Below are 21320 nucleotides of genomic sequence, written 5' to 3' on the forward strand. Positions count from 1 at the left end.
ACACAACCTTAACCATTACAGTCCACTCCTTGTCAACTCTGTACTTGTACACATCTCTTTAAACCATACACAGTCTCTAAATAAAGACGATTACAAAGTCACACCTAAGCCTCACATGATATAACATGCATACAACTGAAAACACACCAGCCCTGTTTACATCTTATATTTAATAAGAAAAGAAAAATATTTCATACATACATACAAACAAGGAATACTCATAATTACAGTCCTCATTTATGCAACTGGTCATGTGATTACAAGTGATATTTAGAACTACCTTCGGCCACTGCCCACTTGCATTCTCTTTGCCCTCAGCAAGCATCTCAGCTTCTCATGGTTTTTTTTCCTGGTGGGGAACCCAAATCTTATTTACTGAAGGGTCTGGGCCATAAGCACTCGTGTCGGAATTGGACTGCTGTAGTTTTCCACTGACTTTAAGCACAGGCATGGTAATACAAAGAGATGTCCTAAGGGATTTTCTGTATTCCAGGCATAATCTTCCTTACCTCCATTATGTTATATCATTTCCTCTTGGTAATCAGGATCAAACACATCAGTTACTACAGTAACTCCCTTCTTTACCTGTTGATCCTGAGGCATGAAAAGCCCAAAGTGGCTGGGTAGCATTCATAACTTCCAGTTCAATGGAATCAATGTTGTATCTCCTCGTGGGTGCTGGTTTAGAGCATATACAGCCTCCCAGAGAACACTACCACAGCCCTGCAAGGTACTGCCACCTTGCTAGCTCCGTAATTACATCTTTAGAAGGCCATCCCATTGTTTTATCACACTAGCTACTTCAGGATGATGGGGAGCATGATAAGACCAGTGAATTCCATGAGCATGGGCCCACTGCTGCCCTTCATTTCTTGTGAAGTGAGTCCCTTGATCTGTGGCAATGCTGTGTGGGATACCATGATGGTGGATAAGGCATTCTGTAAGTCCGCGGATGGTAGTTTTGGCAGGAGCACACCGAGTGCAAGGAAAGCAAATCCATATCCAAAGTAAGCGTCTGGAACAAAGCACTGCCTCTTCCATGATGGAAGGGGTCCAATGTAATCCATCTGCCACCAGGTTGTTGGCTGATCACCTCAAGGACGGTGCCATACTGGGGACTCAGTGTTGGTCTCTGCTGCTGGCAAATTTGGCACTCAGCAGTGGCTGTCTGTAGCCAAATCAGCCTTGGTGAGTGGAAGTCCATGCTGTGGAGCCCGTGCATAACCTCCATCCCTGCCACAATGGCCACTTTGTTCATGAGCCCACTGGGCAATGATGGAAGTGTTTAGTGAAAGAGGATGACTGGTTTCCATAGAACACAATCATCTTACCCACCTAATTGTTAAAATCCCACTCTGCAGCGATCACCCTTTGGTGAGCACTCGCATAAGACACAAATACCTTCACTTCTATGGCCCATTCAGAGAGGTATATCCACATACCTCTTCCCCACACCTCCTTGTCTCTAATTTTCCAATCATGTTCCTTCCAAGTCCCTGACCATGCAGCCAAACCATTGGCCATAGCCCATGAATCAGCATACAATTGTATATCTGGTCATTTCTCCTTCCAAACAAAGGGAACAACCAGGTGCACTGCTTGAAGTTCTGTCCATTGGGAGGAGTTCCCTTCACCACTGTGACACACTGGCTGCAACAATGGGCTCAAGCATAACAACGATTGTGAGCATGGTGCAGGACCAGACAGTGTTTTGTTCTGTGGTACACAGGGTCACTGAGTCAGAACCAACTCGACGGCACCTAACAACAATAACAACTATCCTTCAGGGATGTCCCAGAAAGGTGCTGTAGTGCTGCCACTGTCCACTTTTGAACGGTGCCTGCATATTGTGAAGAACCATCTGTAATCCAGGCACAAGATTTCTTTTCCTCAGTAAACTGATCATAAGCAACTTCCCATGAGCTCATAGGCGCATACCGGGAGATGGCAGGTAACGTGACAGCAGTGGAGATCATGGAATTTAGGCCACTTCCTCATGCAACTTACTTGTGTTTTTAGGTTTTGCTTACCCCCAATCTCATATATACCACTTTCATTTAATGACGATGCGCTGCTGTGCACTTCTGACTTTATGGCTCTATAGGTCAAACAACACCCAGTTCATGATGGGCAACTCATGATGGGAGTAAGAGGGCTGGTTCTGGTGGCAGAAGTGACTGAATGGAATTTAGGGGCTCAATGTACCCAGCTTCCTGATTATCGGCCCATATCACCCCATCCCAAGTTTTAGGATTCCATTTCTTCCCAATCAATGCCCTCACTTTAACTTCAGACACCATTCGAGGTAGGGAATTCCGTTGGTGCTGTAATTCAGTCAGTCTTATGATAAGACTCTAGGTTTGGTTTTCAGCAATATCAGCTGTTATTACAACAAATAAGGCTTCTTTCGGGGCACAAGTGGCAACTTTGAGATCTTTTATGCGGTGCTTGAGCTGTGGCTCTGAAGGCCTGTACTTATTTCTTCTTTCACCACTTTGTCTAGTGAAAGCAGGACCAATCAACCAGCTTCTCTATACTTCTTGTTCTGACAAAATTGTAGAAAATTATCAAATATGTGATCACCCAGGGCCTTGCTTCTCATCAGTACTTGAAGTATTGATGGTAATATTTTGCATATTAATATTGCCACCCCATGCCTTGAATTAGCAGCACCCTTTTTATTACTGGATGCAGAGTCATCAGCGCCTTTAAGACTAGTCAGACTTGAGAACCAATACAGAAAAATCACCCTTATGATTTTGTTTCTCTATAACCACTCTTGGTACCAAATGTCTTAGGCTGGGTTTTCTAGATAAGCAAAACCAGTGAAGCATAGATACATACGGAAAGAGTGAGAGAGATTTATTTCAAGGAAATGGCTCACGTGGTTATAGAAGGTGGCAAGTCCCAAGTCTGAGGGTCAGGCATCAGGCTGGAGGCTTCTTCTGACTCATGTAGCTGCAGGGACTGATGAACCAATGATTGGCAGGACAGACGGCAGGCCGCTGGCTCAAAGGCTGACTAATCCAAGACTGGAAGGTAAGATGGCAGCCTGCTGGCTCAAGTAGTATGAACCTGAGGTCAGATGATTACGAGACAGATGATGGACCCAGAGTGACTAACAGCTAGCATGCTGTGCCAGAATATCCATATATAGTGGATGCAGGCCACACCCCTGAGGAAACACCCCTTACAACTGATTGGCTGATCACATCATGGAAGTTATTACATTATATCACAAAATGGAGGATAACTACATCATTACATAATGGCCAAATTACATCATTACATAACTGCCAAACATCATTATATAACTGCCAAACTATATCACCACATAACTGTCAAACCACTCAGAATCACAGCTACCAAGCTGACATACAACCTTATCGATCACATATTTCTTACCCATCTATATTTGTGGTATGAAATTAATACCTGTTACAAATATAAATTTCTGATATTAGTTCAAGACTCAATATCACAACATCTTTAATTTAGTAAAAGATTCTCTATCAGGCTACCTGGAATAATCTTCTACTTGTCATCCTAAAAACTCTGCATTTCTAGACTTAAATGCCATCTATTCTAGATTTTCCTAATCATGTACAGCAAACAAAATTCCATGCATTCTCGAAGTATTCCTCAATGTTATTCTGGCATATGAACATATCTTTTGAAATAAGACTATTGCTTAAGAGGAGGATGCTATTACTTCTTGAAAGATGAAGCTCATTTCTTTTCCAAGAGGGCAGTAATAGATGATCACAGCAATGAAGATGCTTAGAAAAAAGAAAATGATCAGAGATATGAGCTGAGACTGATGCATGAGGACAGTAATCTCACACTTAAGAGGAAAAAAAAGAAATAGCCTGTAAAACAGCAGGGAAGTAGGCAAATAAAACACAACTTGGCCATATGTTAGTATATCATGTCCTTATAAATTATGCTTTGAGTCATATGTAATGATATAGGAAAATGTTCATGCCACATACAGTGTTAAATGAAGAATGCAGAACCTACATACTGTTTTTCATCTTCATTTCATAACGCAAAAGTAGATTTAACAGTGAATGTTGAAATTATGGTTAACATTTTTTCTTTAAACATTTACATATTTTCCTTATTTCTACAATGGGTTTCTAGTTGCTAATACATGGAGGGGAATGATTACAAAACATCCGTAGGGAGACTTTCTTCAAGTTACTTCTGCAAACCTTATCCTAACCAAACACCTGAAAGCAAACTTTTATAGTAAGAACCAATGTAAATCTGCAGGAAAACCTGAGCCCAAATCCTTTACGTTTCAGTTAAGGCTCAGAATCAATTTGAACTTAAAATTCTAGAAATAAGACTCACTTTATATAACAGCTCAATTCTGGTTGCTGTGAAATACTAACTTCCAAGGGTATATGGTGTAATGGATTACTTAGAATGGCCTTTCAAACCATGGCATTGTAACTCCCACCCAAGGGATTGGGCAGGGCTGTGCAAATACGATAATTGTGGTCCACCAAGGGGACTGGTCAGTTTTGCCTTAAAAGAGAGGCAATTCCAGAGCAGAGAGAAGAACCCACCACCACCAAGGATGGAGAGACCGGCAGCAGAGACCCACAGGAAACAGCACAGTGGGCTTCCCAGCCCACAAGGCGACAAAACTGAGTGCCTTTGGTCAGAGACTGAGGGCTATTGAGAAGCCTATGCCTGACCCACAAGTTTGAGACTTTTCAGCCTCCACGACCTTGTGAACCATTTCCTTTATACGGTTTGTGAGTTCTGTGGAACTTTGTAGTGAATTAGGGAACCCAAAGCGGGAGGGAGAGTACTGAGGGGAGAGAGAGTAGTTGATGTTAGAGATGATGGAGCGCTACAGTAGCTTGGAAAAGCTGGACATTTGGGACATGTTCAACCTGTACCTTGTTGGAGCCAGCTTTGTGGTGATCCTTATTTGTTTAGGTTAAAATAAAATAATAAACATATTCAACATAAAAATGACAACTACCCTAAAGTAGGTTTCCTATTAGTTACATCTAAATACATATTTTGTTCCACATTAAACTGAAGAATATGCATGTGATGAAGCTTTGCTATGATGCTCACGGGCGTATGCCTATGTAAAAAAAAAAAAAAAAATTTTTTTTTTCTATGTAAAGGGAATACTAATTCCTCTTCCAAACTACCTTAGATGGCCTCACTTAAGGGTCTATGGATTGAGCGTTGTTAACTTTTGTTTATATCTCCTGCCAACAAGAACAAGCATAGCACTTCGGTTACTCTCTGTAAGCATTTTGTGGAGGGGACTATGTCTTATTCAGCCCTGAATTCCCAGTTGCCGACCCAGTGTTTAATATACAGTAAAGGTTCAAAACCTTTGGAAAAATGGAAGAATCATCTAAGCACATTATGCCTGTCTTGTTCTTTTCCATATCCTATTTTCATAATCTCCAATTACTCTCTCTTCTGTAAATCAATAAATTTAATTTTGCCATGGGTGTTTTGGAAACCTCGGTGGCACAGTGGTTAAGTGCTATGGCTGCTAACCAAAAGGTCGACAGTTTGAATCTATCAGGTGCTCCTTGGAAACGCAACGGGGCGGTTCTACTCTGTCCTGTAGGGTCGCTATGAATTGGAATTGACTCGAGGGCAATGGGTTTTATATATGTTTTATCTCATAGGTTTGTTGAAATCTTTTCCATTATTCCCTTTCAAGGTATAGTAATTTTTTTTTTTTATCTCGTCTTTAACTATCATCTTGCGGTACTATTTCTTTATATTTTAAAAGTGGTTTTTACCCTTTTGTGGTTCTGGGCCCTTTGGGAGTTGAAGAGAGCTGTGGATGCTTCTCTACAAAAATGCACATACATACACTTTATGAAGTACGCAAAATTTTTCATATTTAAGGGGCTTCACAGACATCCCTCAGGCCCATTTAAACACTCTGAGGATAAGAACCATTGGTTTACATGTTTTGGTTCATTATTATATAAAAGTTCTTATGCGTTTGTCACTTAGCATGCTTTAAACATCATTTTTAAGAGATAAAACTTGCTCCCAGAATTAGAGAGGAATAAATGGATACATTTATTCACTCTGCAGCTTTGGAACTGGAAGGTGTACTGAATTAAGAACAAACATGGGAGTTCTTTTCACAGAACAGTCACTGTACTAGGAACTGGCAACACAACAATGAATAAGAAATGGTCCCTGTCACAACGGTGCTCTAGTATAACAGAAGGATAGGACATCAAAGACAGACAGTATGGTGTGACTGAAGAGTTCAAACAGGAAGAGGGGAAAGTTAGAGGGCTGATTTAAAAAACAAGACAAGATGACACCTTGCATTAGGATACTGGCTGTTGAGTTGAAAGAGTGGAAGACTAGAAAGATCCTAAGGGAGTAAAATCAACACAGGTTGGCCATTAGGTAGGAGTCAAATATGATGCTGAGGTGTCTACACTGGGGTCTCTGAGCTGGGGACCACAGGAGGAGATGGTTTGGGGAGAAAGTAGTCATCCACTTTCACGTGTGGACAGGTTTAGTTTTTCTTGCTTATAGGATATGAGGTAGTCCTATCTAGCAGACACCTGGGTGTATGGGTCTGAATTTTTAGAGAGAGATCCAGGCTATAGACTGGTCACTGGAATACAGATAGAAACAAAAACCACGGTGGGTGGTGTGGTTGCTCAGGGAGAAGGGAACCCAGGATAGACCGTCGGAAGAATCAAGAAGAATCTGAAAGAGGCAGAGAAAGAGGTCAGAGGAGAAAACAAGGAGAATGTGGTGGCCCAGAACTGGTTCCTTTCCTCTTCAGGTACCACGATCTTATAATCTATTTTCCTAAAGGAAGTTTCTCTGAATTCTTAGGGCATCCTTAATCTTACAAATTAGAGGAGAACCATATAAATAAAAATGTTTATAAACATTTTATAATATATTCTTGCTATAAATCAAAACCAGTGTGTGCACACGTTAATTTTGTGTGTTCACGTTACAGTACACACATTATCCAAAAATTCATTGCCGTCAAGTTGATTCAGATGTATAGTGACCCTATAGGACGGAGCAGAACTGCCCCATAGGGTTTCCAAGGCTGTAATCTTTGCGAAAGCAGACTATCACATCTTTCTTCTAAAGAGTGGCTGGTTGTTTCGAACAACTGACCCTAGCAGCTAAGTGTTTAACCATTGTACAACCAGGGTTCCTATACACATTATAGTATACATTAAAATCATTTAAAATTATAAATATAAAGGGAGTTTGAGAATAAGTGAAGTGATATCAGATACCAATGCTTTCACCACATAATACCGTACCTTTAAGTCCATAGTTAAGACAGAAACTTGAAGTAAAACTATATATTGGATCATCTATATTTTTAAAACATGCTTTGTGCATGTACTTCAACTTATAAAGTACCTTTACCATGACCTTACTTAATTCTTACATCAAAGCCATACTGTAGGTAAGACAAGAATTATTATCCTCCTTCTGCTGATGAAGAAACTGAAGCTCAGAGAGGTAAAGAGATCATTCTAGAACCACATTCCAGAAAGGGCAGTGTTCTTTCCATTATGCCACGATGCTCTCATGTGGGTCAACGCCATGAAGAGAAGCAATTTCCTACCCTATCAACTTCAAATACAAATGGTGAGTGTTAGGTTATGTATGTGTATGTGAGAGAGAAAGGGAAAGAAGAAGGAGATGAAGAAGAGAAAGAGAGGAAAGGAAAGGAAAGAGATGAACAAGGAATGAGAAGGCCGTGGAATATCTTTCCTTTCCACTGGTATCCTCAGTGGGCTGGTTGCATACAGACAGTTTCGCACATGGGTGGCTGCAGAGCAGGAATGCAACAAGCAGTGGACTCACCAAGTCGGCTACGTCTGCTCTCCTCTGGTGAGATGGGTCGCAGCTTTCTTTCTGCTTTAATTTCTTCCAATATTCTTTCATGGAGGCTCCGTGGGCGTGGTGGGGTTGGCTTTAGTTTTCTGGCTGAGGCCTTGAAAATAAAAGGTAATGGCTAAAGACTTGAGTCATTGTCCTTAAAATTGTTTTTACTGAATTTCACTTATGTGGTATAGTATTATGAAACTAATCATTGCCTGAAATGTTACTTGATAATGCACTTAAAAGACATTTTTTCAAGTCATTAAATATCAAGATTCCTAAAGCAATAGGGAGATTATTGGATTTCACACTGATTTAGTCACATGTGCGCAACTAATTTTAAGTAGTTTTGCTAAAGTTATAATTATGTTCGGCAGTTCGAATCTGCCAGGCACTCCTTGGAAACTCTATGGGGCAGTTCTAATCTGTCCTATAGGGTCGCTGTGAGTCGGAATCGACTCGACAGCAGTGGGTTTGGTTTGTTTTGGTTTATATACTAGCACAATAAGCAATAAGTTAAAATATAAGTTATACCTTATACTTTATTACTGTCATTGGGCTGCCCGGGTGGTGCAAACAGTTAAGGGCTTGACTACTACCTAAAAGGCTGACAGTTCAAACCCATCCAGAGGTGCCTTAAAGACAGGCCTGATGAACTGCTTTCGAAAGGTCGCAGCCTTAAAAACCCTATGGAGCAGTTCTACTCTGCACACAGAATCGACTTGACAGCAACCAACAACAATAACAATTATTGTCTTTGAATTTCTGAGTAACTCAACAAAGCCTTCTGAGCTACTTATGATCATCTTTCTTTTGTAGTTGAGGAAATGAAGTCTCAGGGAGGCTGAAGATCTTGCTCAGAGACAGATAAACTGCAGAGCTAGTGTGCAAGTCTAGGTTCATGTGACACCGTGCTTTCTACTCTACGTGCCGTCTTCTTAAAATCACTTCCTCAGTGGCCTCTTTCCCTTCATCTAAAAAGGATCTTAAATGGGGATTATTAATTATGCTTTAGATGGACACAAGCTAGGAAAGAAACACCATTCCCTTTCTGGTCATTTAATATGCATAGGTTTAAGAGGATTTGGTGAGTACTGGCCATCTTGCCAGAGGGAAGAGAAGAGAAGAATAGAGGAAACAAACCAACATTCAAGCCAGATTAGAATATTTTGACTCTATGGTCACTTTTTTTTTTTTTTATGGTCACTAGGAAGAATTCTGTTAACAGAGGGAAATAATTACTATAAAAGTGGATATACAACAGAGAGGATTTACTGTGAAATAGGATCAATATGACAACTGAATTGAGGAGGAATTAGCACTACAAAATAAACTAGAAGGGTGGTACATCCTGGCAACTATCCATTACTAAATTTTGCCAGTATGATTAGAAGGTATTTGGTGATATGTTACAAATACCATAACCACGTTGCTTTGAGTTAAAACATTCTAAGGCAGCAGTATAGCGAATAATTTTAAATATCTTTTGTGAATAAGAACGTGGTGCTGAGAAGAAAAGCTGAGCCTGAAAACTGACCACCAGGCTCAGCTGAGTTCCACAGATGATACCCTAAAAGGAGACTGAGTCATCACGCAGACTCCAATCAAGAGGAGTGTGGCACATTACATACTGGATTTAGAGGAGGTCTTGATCTGATAAAGTCCAGGATGATTTCATGAGCACTTTTTTTTAATCGAGGTGGAATATCACCATTCACCTAAAAGGACAGAAAAAGTACACTCCTTTGATTATCATTTTAAGTTTCTGGGTATAGCTGTTATCTCAACATATGCGACAAAATTACTTAAGTATAATTTATCTCTACCAAAGACACATTTCAAATCAACGAAGTGGGGAGTAAATGGCTGGGTAATTAAAAGAAAAATAAACACATAGAACTGAAGGAAATCTAAGTTCAGTTTAGTTCTATCATTTTGGGGAATTACGTATGGTAACATCCCTTCCAACAATAAGTTTCTGCAATTACGAATGTGAACTGAATAATATTTACATATATTAAGTACTTCACAATTCGAAAAATCTTTCACCTAAATGCAGAACAGAATTTCAAATTCTCACGGACTTCAGATTTTCTGGAGCCACGGAGGGTAGATGAACCTCCGAAATGACTGCTCTGAGACAATCTTTAAATCTTAAACTCTAAACCAAAAATATCCCCTGAAGTCTCCTTAAAACCAATAGCAGTTTAGCTTAAGTAGTAAAAAATGCCTGCCTTGAGCATCGTGCTCTTTTAAGAACTATCTATATGGGATTAAATTGACAAAAGCAATGTGAAAGATTAGATAAGAAACTTAGCGGGCAGTGAGTTTATGTTAACAGGGGAAGCATAAATTGAAAAAAGGAGGGTGAGAATGGCTGCACAACTTGAAGAGTGTAATCAATGTCACAGAATTGTACATGTAGAAATTGTTGAATTGATGCATGCTCTGCTGTGTATATTCTCAACAGCAGCAACAAAAAATATATATGTGTATGTATAAAAGTCTTTTACCTCTCATTTCATGCTTGTAAAAACCTTAGGTAATAGGAAGGACAGGTGACATCATTCACATTCTGTAACTAAAACTCAGAGCAGAGAGGGTACCTGCCTGCACTCACAGTGGGAAGAATTAGCATAGGCCTGGGTTCTGACTTCTCTAACGGCCTCTCTTCTTAAATTCATGTGTTAAAAATGTTTTTCTTTGAGAAATTTAAAAAGACCCAGAAAACCATACAAAATAACCCACGCACACATTCTGTAAATAATTTGTCGTATTTGTTTTCCACTTTCTTGAAAAAAATGGAACTTTGTCAGTCCAAGTCCCCTCCCCTGCCCAAGATACAACTCCTCTCCCCTAAGTTGAGGGTGTGGGGCAAGTCTGCTGGCTGCTGATCCAGCACTCAAGCCCCTGGTACTTCCTGCTGGGAAGCACCGATTTGGTTCAAGCGCCTCCAACCACCTCCCAGACGTAAGCTTTAGAAGTAAACGCTGCTGACCTGAGCCACGCACAGGGTTGCTAGTTAATTGGTTAAGCAACCTAGAAGCAAAGCCAAAACCTTAACGTGATGACACCTCATCTGTGGATTTCATGTTATGTAAGATTTTTTTAAAAAGCCTTACTGTACAAAACTTACTGGCAAAATGTTTTCCATGGGGTCTTTACCATTTTGGACTCCCACCAGCAATGGATGAGGGTTCCAATCTCTCTACATCCTCATCAACACATTATTTTCCATTTTGTTGATCACAGTCATTCTACTGGGGATGAAGTGGTATCTATCTCACTGTGGTTTTGATTTGCATCTCTCTTATTAAGTAATGGGAAACCCTGATGGCATAGTGCTTAAGAGCTACAGCTGCTAGCCAAAATGGTCAGCAGTTCAAATCCTCTAGGCACTCCTTGGAAACCCGTATGGGGCAGTTCTACTCTGTCCTATAGGGTTGCTATGAGTTGGAATCTGCTTGATGACAATGAGTTTTGTTTTTTTTGGTATTAAGTGATGACTTTGAACATCTTTTCATGCGCTTGTTGGCCATTTGTATATCTTATTTGTTGAAATGTCTATTCAATTCCTTTGCTCATTTTTTTAATTAGGCTTTTCTATTTTTGTTTAAGTTGCAGTAGGTTTTATATATTCTGGATGTTACTATTGGTTCTCCAACATTTCTCCCAATCTGTAAGTTATCTCTTCTATTTTCATACGGTTTTGCCTTCACTTTGTTTCCACCACAATGGCAAGGCGTAGAGAATAGATTAAATGAGGCCAAGGTAGTCGGTTCCATTCCCAAAGAATGCACATTATCTTCAGTTTCCTCATTAGTCAGAAACTGGATCCTGGATCCCAACTACAAAATGTGGGTCAGTGCTCCACCAATATGAGGAACAGTAACTTAGCCTAAGTCCCATTCTCCGCTGGGTCAGTGAGATTAAGTTCACAGAAACACAAAACACATCCTAAAACAAGGTGTCTGAACTGCAACTATGTATGATGATTCCTAGATGAATGCAAATGAGACACAATGCCTTAAATAAGTCAATAAACAAACAACTTTTACTACACAAAGCATTCTTTTTGTAAATTTTAAGACATCTACCCTGAACTCTATGTTGTTTTTGAAATAAATTTTTTAGGCAGCTGAATTTGGAGTCAAATAGATGATTGAAATCTTATTAACATATCTGCAAACATGTTAGCCTCGGATTAAAAACACCACTCAGCAGAGAGCTCCAGGTACAACAGAGCATGAGTGAAAATGCTTTGAGCTTACTCTTTACAAAAAATATTTGTTTTAAATGAAATTAGTACATGATATTATACTGATAAGAAAAAAAAAGTTTTCTGAATGATTAAATATGAATAGCTGAGTTTCCGTTCTCTTTACTTAGCCTAAAACTTGAAAATTTTTTCCATATAAAACAGGTCACCACTAGAATTGCCTGGCCCATAGGACTGGTACTGGGTGTGTACTGATCTTTACACCTATACCAGCCCCTTGCACAGGAGGACGTCAGAATAAACTTGTCCAAGTGAACTATATTCAATTAGCCAGACAGAAAAAGAAAAACAATGGCTAGAGTGAAGCAGAAACATTTTTTTTTATCCCTCACTTCTAAACCACAACTTCCAAGTTCAAAAAATGTATTATTTACAGTTAAATATACTAGATTGAAGTGGCAAACAGATGCGTCACTCATAATCATCATAAAGGAAACAATTTTAATATCACCTGCCATTTTGAAGTTCTTAGTGCCCTCAACAAATGAAATGTTTAAACAACTTGATCCTTGAAAAAGCAACATTCTTCCTATTTTAAACCAAAGCAGAACCACTTTTGATAACATAAGACCACAATTAAAAATGTACAAAGCCAACCTATCTACAGTTTAGTGATAAATACTAGATCTCTAATAACATTCCAAAAAGGTTTCCTCTTATTTAAAGAAAAACAAGTATCTCCAACACTGATACAAATTTTCATGTGCATAAAGGACAATTACAAATCAATAAAAAAGACTAAAAACACAGAAGAAAAGTGTACAACAGACCACTACTAGGGAAAATTATACAGCACTTGTTGTTAGTTGCTGTCAAGTTGGCTCCGTCTCATGGTGATCCCACGTACAACGGAATGAAACACCGTCCAGTCCTGTGCTATCTTAATTATCCATGGCATGCTTAATTGAGTCCATTGTTGCAGCCACTGTGTATTCTGAATGCCCTTCCAACCTTCAGCGTTCATTTTCCAGCACTATATCGGACAATATTCTGTTGTGGTCCATAGGAGTTTCCACTGGCTAATTTTCAGAGGCAGATCTCCATGCCTCTCTTCCTAGTTTGTCTTAGCCTGGGAGCTCTACTGAAACCTGTCCAACATGTGTGGCCCTGCTGGTATTTGAAATACCAGTGGCATAGCTTCCAGCAACATGGCAACATGTAAGTACCACAGTATGACAAGCCAACAGACTAGACTATATGCCAAGCACGTCTTAGGGATTTTTATCTTAGCACCTTTTTAATATTATATCATTTGATATACACAGCAATCCTATGAGGTAGTTATTATTGCTTCTGTTTCACAGATGAGAAATCTAAAGCACATAAAAGTGAAGTAACGTGTCCCAAACTCACACTGGTAAGCGGCAGAACTAATACATCAACATAAGCACCCTACTTTGAGAGTGAATGCTCTTAAGCATCATACATACTGTCTAAAACAGATTTAAAAGATGTTCAACATTACTCATAAAGAAATGGTAAACTAAATGAGATCACCTACAGAACCAGTAGATAAAAGTTTGATAATCTACGACAGTATTGGTGAAAAGTAGGGAAAAGTCATTGCTATATCTTAAAAAACAAAACGTCATATGAATGGAATCATACATATGCTTCCTCTTGAGTCTGACTACTAGTGCTCACCACATTGTCTGTAAGATCCAATTATTCTGCTGTACACAGGAGGAGTTCATTTTCATTGCTATTACTCCATTTATAAATACACCAAAATTTATTTACTCATTCTACCGCCGATGGATATTTGGTCTATTTATACATTATGGTTATTACAAATAATGCTGGGAGGTATATTTTCATATATGTCTTTTGGAGCACATACGTATATACCTGTCCTATTTAAGAAATCTTTGTCTACCTCAAGGTCATGAAGACATTCTCCTATGTTAGCTCTGAGAAGCTTTATTGCTTTACAGTCACCGAACCAAAAAAAACCAAACCCGTTGCCATCGAGTTGATTCCGACTCATATCGGCCCTATTGGACAAAGTAGAACTGCCCCACAGAGTTTCTAAGGAGCGCCTGGTGGATTCAAACTGCCGACCTTTTTGGTTAGCAGCTGTAGCACTTAACCACTATGCCACTAGGGTTTCCTGTACAGTCACAATTAGACCTAAATCCACGTAGAATGGTTATTTTTAGTATGTGTATGCTGTGAAGTAAGGGTTAAGACGCATTTTTTCCCCATAAGGAAATCCAATTGACTACAAACCATTTATTGAAAAGACCATCCTTTCTCTACTGTTTTACAATGCCAACTTTGTCATTAACCAAGTGAACGTATCTGTGTTTGTCTGTTTCTGAGCCCCTTATGCTGTCCCATTGTCTAGTTAATTGTCCTTGAGCCAATACTACACGATATTAATTAGTATAGCTATGGAATAAGTCTTGATAACTGGTGGCATGACTCTTCCAACTTTGTTCTTTTAAGGCTGTCTTGGCTATTCTTGCCCTTTGCATTTCTATATACGTATCAGCCTGTCAATTCCACCTTCTTCCACATGTCTGCAGGGTTATCAAGTTTATATTAAATTTATAGATATATTGGGGAGAATTGGCATCTTTACAATGAGTCTTTTATTCTGTGATCATAGCAGATCTTTCCATTTACTTAGGTCCTCCTTGGTTTCTCTTTTCTCTCGTGAATAATTTATAGTTTGTAAGCAGCGGTTGTGCATAACTTTCATTAGATTTACACCTAGATTTTTTTTTATGCTAATGTAGCAGGGTTTGGTTTTTAATTGTGTAAAATTTAAATAGCTTTAATTTTTTTATGCTTATCAAAAGACAGTATTAAGAAAATGATTAGGCAGGCCACAAACTGTGAAAAAGTATTCACAAACATATATCTAACAGAGGACTAACATCCAGAATATATAAAAAACTACCGTAACTCAATACAAAAGATAAACAGACCTGACACAAAGCAAAAGTGCTCAACATTATTAGACATCAAGGAGATTAAAACTACACAGAGATACCACTACAGACCCACCAGGAGGGGTAAATTAAAAAGACTTCCAATACCACATATTTCACAAGGTTGTGGAGCAACTAAAACCCTCACACATTGTTCACTGGAATGTGAAATGTTACGAGTAGTTTGGAAAAAGGTCTAGCAGATTCTTTATAAAACCAAATGTATCCATTATGCAGCAATTCCACTCTTTGGTATTTCCAAGAGAAATGAAAATATATATTCACAAAAAGACTTGTATAAGAAAGTTCCTAAAAACTTTATTTATAATTGTAGATAAAAAAAAACTGGATATAGCTCAGGAAATCATCAATAACAGAATGAACAAAATGGGAAATGCACATGAAATGGAACACGGCTTATCAATATAAAGGAATGAATTACTGTTCCATGAAGCGGCATTGATGAATGTCAAAAGCATTATGTATCAAATAAGCTTTACATAGTGTATGAATTCATTTATATGAAATTCTAGAGGCGATGAGACTAACCTGTGGAGAAAAAAATGAGAATAGTGGTTGCCTCCAATAAAGTGAGGATAGGGGTTGACTGAGAAGGCACATGAGGAAACTTTCTGGGGTTACAGTAATGTTCTATGACTTGAGAGAGGTTTGGGTTACATAGATGTATACATTTTTAAAAAAATCATCAAGAGTACACTTAAGATTTGTGCATTCCATTTTATGTAAATTTTATCTCAAAGGAAAAAGCTGTAAGGAGCCAACGTGTTGCTACAGACAGAAGCACCATGCCATCCCTTCATAGCAAAGACCCGAAAAACTAAGTAAAACAGAGACAAACAACATTCCTGGAACCTGAAATGTCAAATAAAGAAAGAAAGAACTCGGCCAAACACGGAATGGAATAAGAAACTGACAGAGAACAGAGTGAGGGGAGATAGGCGCAGAGGTCCCCTATCAGCTAAGGCAGCACGGATTCAGATTTGCCATCTTGGACTCCTGTTGGGGGTGGAGGACAAGGAGTACGGGAAAGCAGCTTCACAGAGCTCTTGGCAGGAGGCAGAGAACCTGGTAAACAACAATAATTCGCTTTCCGACCCTCCATTCTCTTCCCCCCTGCTCAGCCTCTGCAGTTTCCCATTTGGCTGCGGTTGCTCAGCCAGCTGCGAAGTGCAGGGTCCATGGTGCTTGGATTTATCCTGCCCACATCAGGGTTCAACAGACAGGGAGTATGGGAAAGCAGCTCCACGGAGCTCCCAGCAGAAAACAGCACCTGGTGAACAGCAATATACGCTTTCTTGCCAGCCACAGTCTCTTGGCCAGGAGGCACCTGCTCCAGCCCCATGCGACTTGGATTGCCCTGCCCACACTGTCCAGCTCCATCAGTGCCATCTGTCTGTTGCTGGTGTTGCTTTATTGCTGCGTCTTTTGGTTTCCTCCCTGCCTCTCACCCCCACCCACACACACGCTTCTCTCTAGGACACCTGGTTCCACGTGTCAGCTTTGCTTCTTCTTGAAAGGCCATGAATCGCCTCTCGGCTGGGTAAATGCTTCCCTGGACCACGCTGCCATGCTGGTGGGATTCCTGGGACCTTTCTTGTTTCCTTTTGTTGGTTTGTTCTCTTTTATCTTTTCAAGATTCGGGAGCCCCTTCTAGCTGGGCTGTAGTGCCAGGCTTGGGAGCCACTTCCCTGGTCTCTGCAGCTGGGCTGGTGGGACCCCTGGGGGCATTTCTCTTTTTTGGTTTTTTTGCTTTGTTTTGTTCTGTTTTATTTTGTTTTCCTTTTCACAGCTTGGGAGCCCCTTCTAGCCAAATGTACTGCATGGTCTGGGAGCCAGTAGCCTGGAAGTCACTATCCTGGTCTCGCAGCCACACCAGTGGATTTCCTGGAGACTTTTTTTCTAATTTTTTTTTTCTTTTTGTTTTTCTCCATTTCTCATCTCTCCACTCCAATGGTAAGCTCACTTAGCACTCTTTGTTTGCAGCTCTTATTTCTCTATACTTTCTTCTTTCCCATACCCATCTTACCTTCACAAATCACAACCTCCCTTCTCCCTCCTGCCTGCCTGCACCGTGCACTTGGATCCACAGTCAATGCCCACGAAAGCAGCAGTCAAGAAATCAAATGACATATTACACTGGGAAAATTTGCTGCAAAAGGCCTCTTCAAAGAATAAAAATGCAAAGGTGTCACTTTAAGGACTAAGGTGCACCAAACTCAAGCCATGGTATTTTCAATTGCCTCATACGCATGGGAAAGCTGAACAATGAATAAGGAAGACCGAAGAATTGATGCCTCTGAAGTATGGTGTTGGTGATGAATACTGAATGTACCATGGACTGCCAAAAGAAAGAACAAATCTGTCTTCAAAGTACAGCCAGAATGCTCCTTAGAGGAAAGGATGGTAAAACTTCATCTCACATATTTTGGCCACACTATGAGGAGGGACTAGTCCCTGGAGAAGAAAATCATGTTTAGTAGAGGGTCAGTGAAAGAGACGAAGACCCTCAATGAGATGGACTGACACAGTGGCTGCAACAATGGACTCCAGCAAAACAAGGACTGTGAAGACGGTGTGGCACTGGGCAGTGTTTCATTCTGTTGTAAATAGGGTTGCTGTGAGTAGGCACTGACTGGGCGCACCTAACAACAACAACAACATACTCTTCATTTCTTCCTGCAAATTCAGGTTAATGTACTGTGTCATTTCTTTCCTCCAGTATAGCTTCATTTCCTCCCTTTCCTCTGTGCCTTTATTGTCATATATATTACATCTGTTATAACCTCAGCTATATAAGTTTATAATTGTTTTCATGTAACTGTCTTTCAAAACCCTTAAACCCACCAACCCACTGCCGTCGAGTCGATTCCGACTCATAGCGACCCTCTAGGACAGAGTAGAACTGCCCCATAGAGTTCCCAAGGAGCACCTGGAGGATTTGAACTGCCGACCTCTTGGTTAGCAGCCATAGCACTTAACCACTATGGCACCAGGGCCAACACCCTTAAGAGACAAAATATATTTATACTGATTTTTATAATTATTAATATAATTACCTTTAAAAATTTACCAGTGCTCTTTTCATTCTTTGTATGGATTCAAGTTGCTACCTGATACAACTTCCATTCTGCCTGAAGAAATTCATTTAATATTTACCATAAGGCAGGTCTGCTAACAATAAATTCTCTATGTTCATCCTGGAATGTCTTTATTTTTGAAGGACAGTTTTTACTGGATATGTAATTTTTGGTTGATAGTTTTTTTTCTTTTAGCACTTTGAATATGTTACCCCACTACCTTCTGGTCTTCATCGTTTCTGGTAAAAGTCAGCTATTACTCTTATTGACAATTTTCTTGTACATGATGAATAACTTTTTTCTCTTGCTGATCATAAGACTTACTTTCAACATTTTGACTAGACCATATCCAGGTTTAGTTGTCCTTGTGTTTAACCTACCTGGAGTTGATTAAACTTTTTAGATTTGTGGATTTATTTTTTGAACATTTTATCGTGCTTTAGATCAAAGTTTACGGAGCAAATTATTTTCCCATTCAATAATTTATACACAAATTGTTTTATAATATTTACTGTAATCCCCACAACGTGTCAGCCCTCTCCCCCTTTCCACCCTGGGTTTCCCATTTTGTCTATTTTTCCTGCCCTGTTCTACCTTCTCATCTTTGCTTCTGGGAAGGTGTTGCCCATTTGGTTTTGTATACTTGATTGCTCTAAGGAGCACGTTCCTCACAGCTGTTACTGTTTGTTTTATAGACCTCTCTAATATTTGGCTGAAAGGTGAACTTTGGGAGTGACTTCAGTCCTGAGTTAGAAGGGTATCTAGGGGCCCAAGCCATGGGCATTTCTTCTAGTCTCTGTTAGATCAGTAAGTGTGGTCTATTTTTTGGAATTTGAATTTTATTCCACATCTTTAACCTGCTCTGTCCAGGACCCTCTACTGTGATCCCGGTCAGAGCAGTCAGTGGTGGTAAGTGGGCACCATCTAGTTCTTCTAGTCTCAGGCTAGTGGAGGCTGTGATTCATGTGGCCATTAGTCCTCTGGACTAATTGCTTCCTTGTGTCTTTGGTTTTCTTCACTCTCCTTTGCTCTGGACCGGATGAGACCAATAGTTTTATCTTAGATGGCCACTCATAGCTTTTAAGACCCCACATGCTACTCACCAAACTAGGATGTAGAACATTTTCTTTAAGAACTGTTAGGTCAATTGAGTTAGATATCCCCCGAGATCATGGTCTCTAGTTCTAAAAAAAAAAACTAGGCCCCAGCAATTGGAACCTGTGAAGTGTTTGGTTGTGTGTAGGAGCTTTTACGACAGTTCCTCCTGTGTGATCTATTACATATATGAACATACATGCTGCACATACAAATATGTATGTTAAAAATATTGACAGCCAAACCTACATATATATGTGTGGCTGCTGCTATACTCGTTACTACCACTACTCAGCTAAATATCTACTTATATATATCTGCTTGTAAATTTTTCTTTGTTTTTACTGTTGGTGTACTGTTGCATATGTTAGAGTATTAATTGTGGTTGTCTTTTTTTTTTTTGCATTCCTCTCAGTGTCTTCCTTTGCCTTGATCAAGCTGTGCTGACTTCCCCTATGCAGTGTATTGTCTTTCCCTTCAGCAAAGTTAACATGTCTACTATCTAGTGATTTCCCTCCCCATCCCTCTCCTCTGCCCTAACCATTGAAGGTTGTTTCCTTCTGTGTGTAAACCTTCTCTTGACTTTTTATAATAGTGGTTCCATACAATATGTATCCTTTTGTGATTGACTTATTTCACTCAGCATAACGTCCTCCAGATTTATCAACATTGTGATATGTTTCGAAGATTCATCATAGTTCTTTATCATTGTGTAGTAATCCATTGTGTGCATGTACCATAGTTTGTTAATGCATTCATCTGTTGATGGGTACTCTCTTAGGCTTGGTTCTCTAAAAAAAAAAAAAAAAATTTTTTTTTTTTTTTGTAAAGCATATAAATATATATCTAGAGAGATTTATATCAAGGAAACGACTCACACGATTGTAGAGGCTGGAATATCCCAAGTCTGAGGATGAGGATAGAGGCTTCTCTCAATTCATGTAGCCGCAGGAGCTGGCAAACCCAAGATCAGCAGGTCAGAGGGCAGGGTTCACAGGCTGCAAAGATTGATGAATCTCAAGATTGGCAGGCAAGATCACAGGGCTTCTCCTGATTCACATAGCTGCAGGGCCTACCAAACCCAAGATCAGCAGGTCGGAGGGCAGGGGTCCTTGCTCACAGGCTTTGAAGATCGACAAATCCCAAGATCGGCAGATAAGCTATAGCTCAAGTCCCAAGAACTGGAGGTCAGACGAACAAGAGGCAGCCGCAGGATCCAGAGCGAGAAAAAGCTATAACATCTGCTTATATTTGGATGCACGGCACATCCCCAAGGAAATGCCCCTTCAACTGACTGGCTATTCACAACAGGTTCCATCTTGAGGGTGATCACATATAAACACACTGAGAATCAGGGCCCAGCCAAGTTGAAAATCAATCTTAACCATCACAGGCACTTAGGTTGTTTCCATTTTTTTGCTATTGTGAGTAATTCTGCAATGAACATGGGTATGCATATGTGTGTTCATGTGATGGCTCTTATTTCTCTAGGACATACACCTTTGAGTGGGATTGCTGGATCATACAGTATTTCTATTTCTAGCTTTTTAAGGAAGTGTCGTTTTGTTTTCAATAGTGGTTGTACCATTTTAAACATTCCTACCAGCAGTGTATCAGAGTTCCAATCTCCCCACAACCTCATCACCATTTATTATTTTTTTGATGAAGTGTCATTTTTGCAGGGGTGAGTTGGTATCTCATCATAATTTTGATTTGCATCTCTCTAATGGCTAATGTTCGTGAGCATTTTTTTCAGTTATTTCTTGGCCCCCAAATGTCCTCTTTGGTGAAGTGTCTCTTCATGTCCTTTGTCCATTTTGTGACTGAGTTGTTTTTGTTGTTGAATTGTTTAAGTTTTCTATATATTTGAGAGATTAAACCTTTCTCAGGCATGTCATTGCCAAAGATATTTTTCCAGTCTGTACGTTTTCTTTTTACTCTCTTGGTAAAGTCTTTTGATGAGCCTAACTGTTTAATTTTTAGGAGGCCTCAGTTACCTCGTTTATCTTCTGGAGTTTGTGTCTTTTTAGT

At 39.7% G+C, this 21320-nt stretch overlaps 1 protein-coding gene across 6 annotated transcripts in view; it reads right to left on the reverse strand.

Annotated features, from left to right (window-relative positions):
* The window catches only part of SPIRE1 (spire type actin nucleation factor 1), a 370834-nt gene that overhangs the window by 65990 nt on the left and 283524 nt on the right, over positions 1 to 21320 (reverse strand). For 5 of the 6 annotated variants that reach the window (XR_010323504.1, XM_064294751.1, XM_064294749.1 and 2 more), the window contains 2 exons: positions 9513 to 9599; positions 7864 to 7993 (listed from right to left, as the gene is read on the reverse strand). Coding sequence is in view for 5 of the 6 variants with exons in the window: in XM_064294751.1 (XP_064150821.1) it covers positions 7864 to 7993; positions 9513 to 9599 (217 nt within the window). In the remaining variant the exon portion in view is untranslated. The remainder of the gene's footprint in view (positions 1 to 7863; positions 7994 to 9512; positions 9600 to 21320) is intronic. The other variant, XM_064294750.1, reaches the window with a different exon arrangement.

The sequence above is a fragment of the Loxodonta africana genome, chromosome 11 (assembly GCF_030014295.1).
Source record: "Loxodonta africana isolate mLoxAfr1 chromosome 11, mLoxAfr1.hap2, whole genome shotgun sequence".
Taxonomy (NCBI): Eukaryota; Metazoa; Chordata; class Mammalia; order Proboscidea; family Elephantidae; genus Loxodonta; species Loxodonta africana.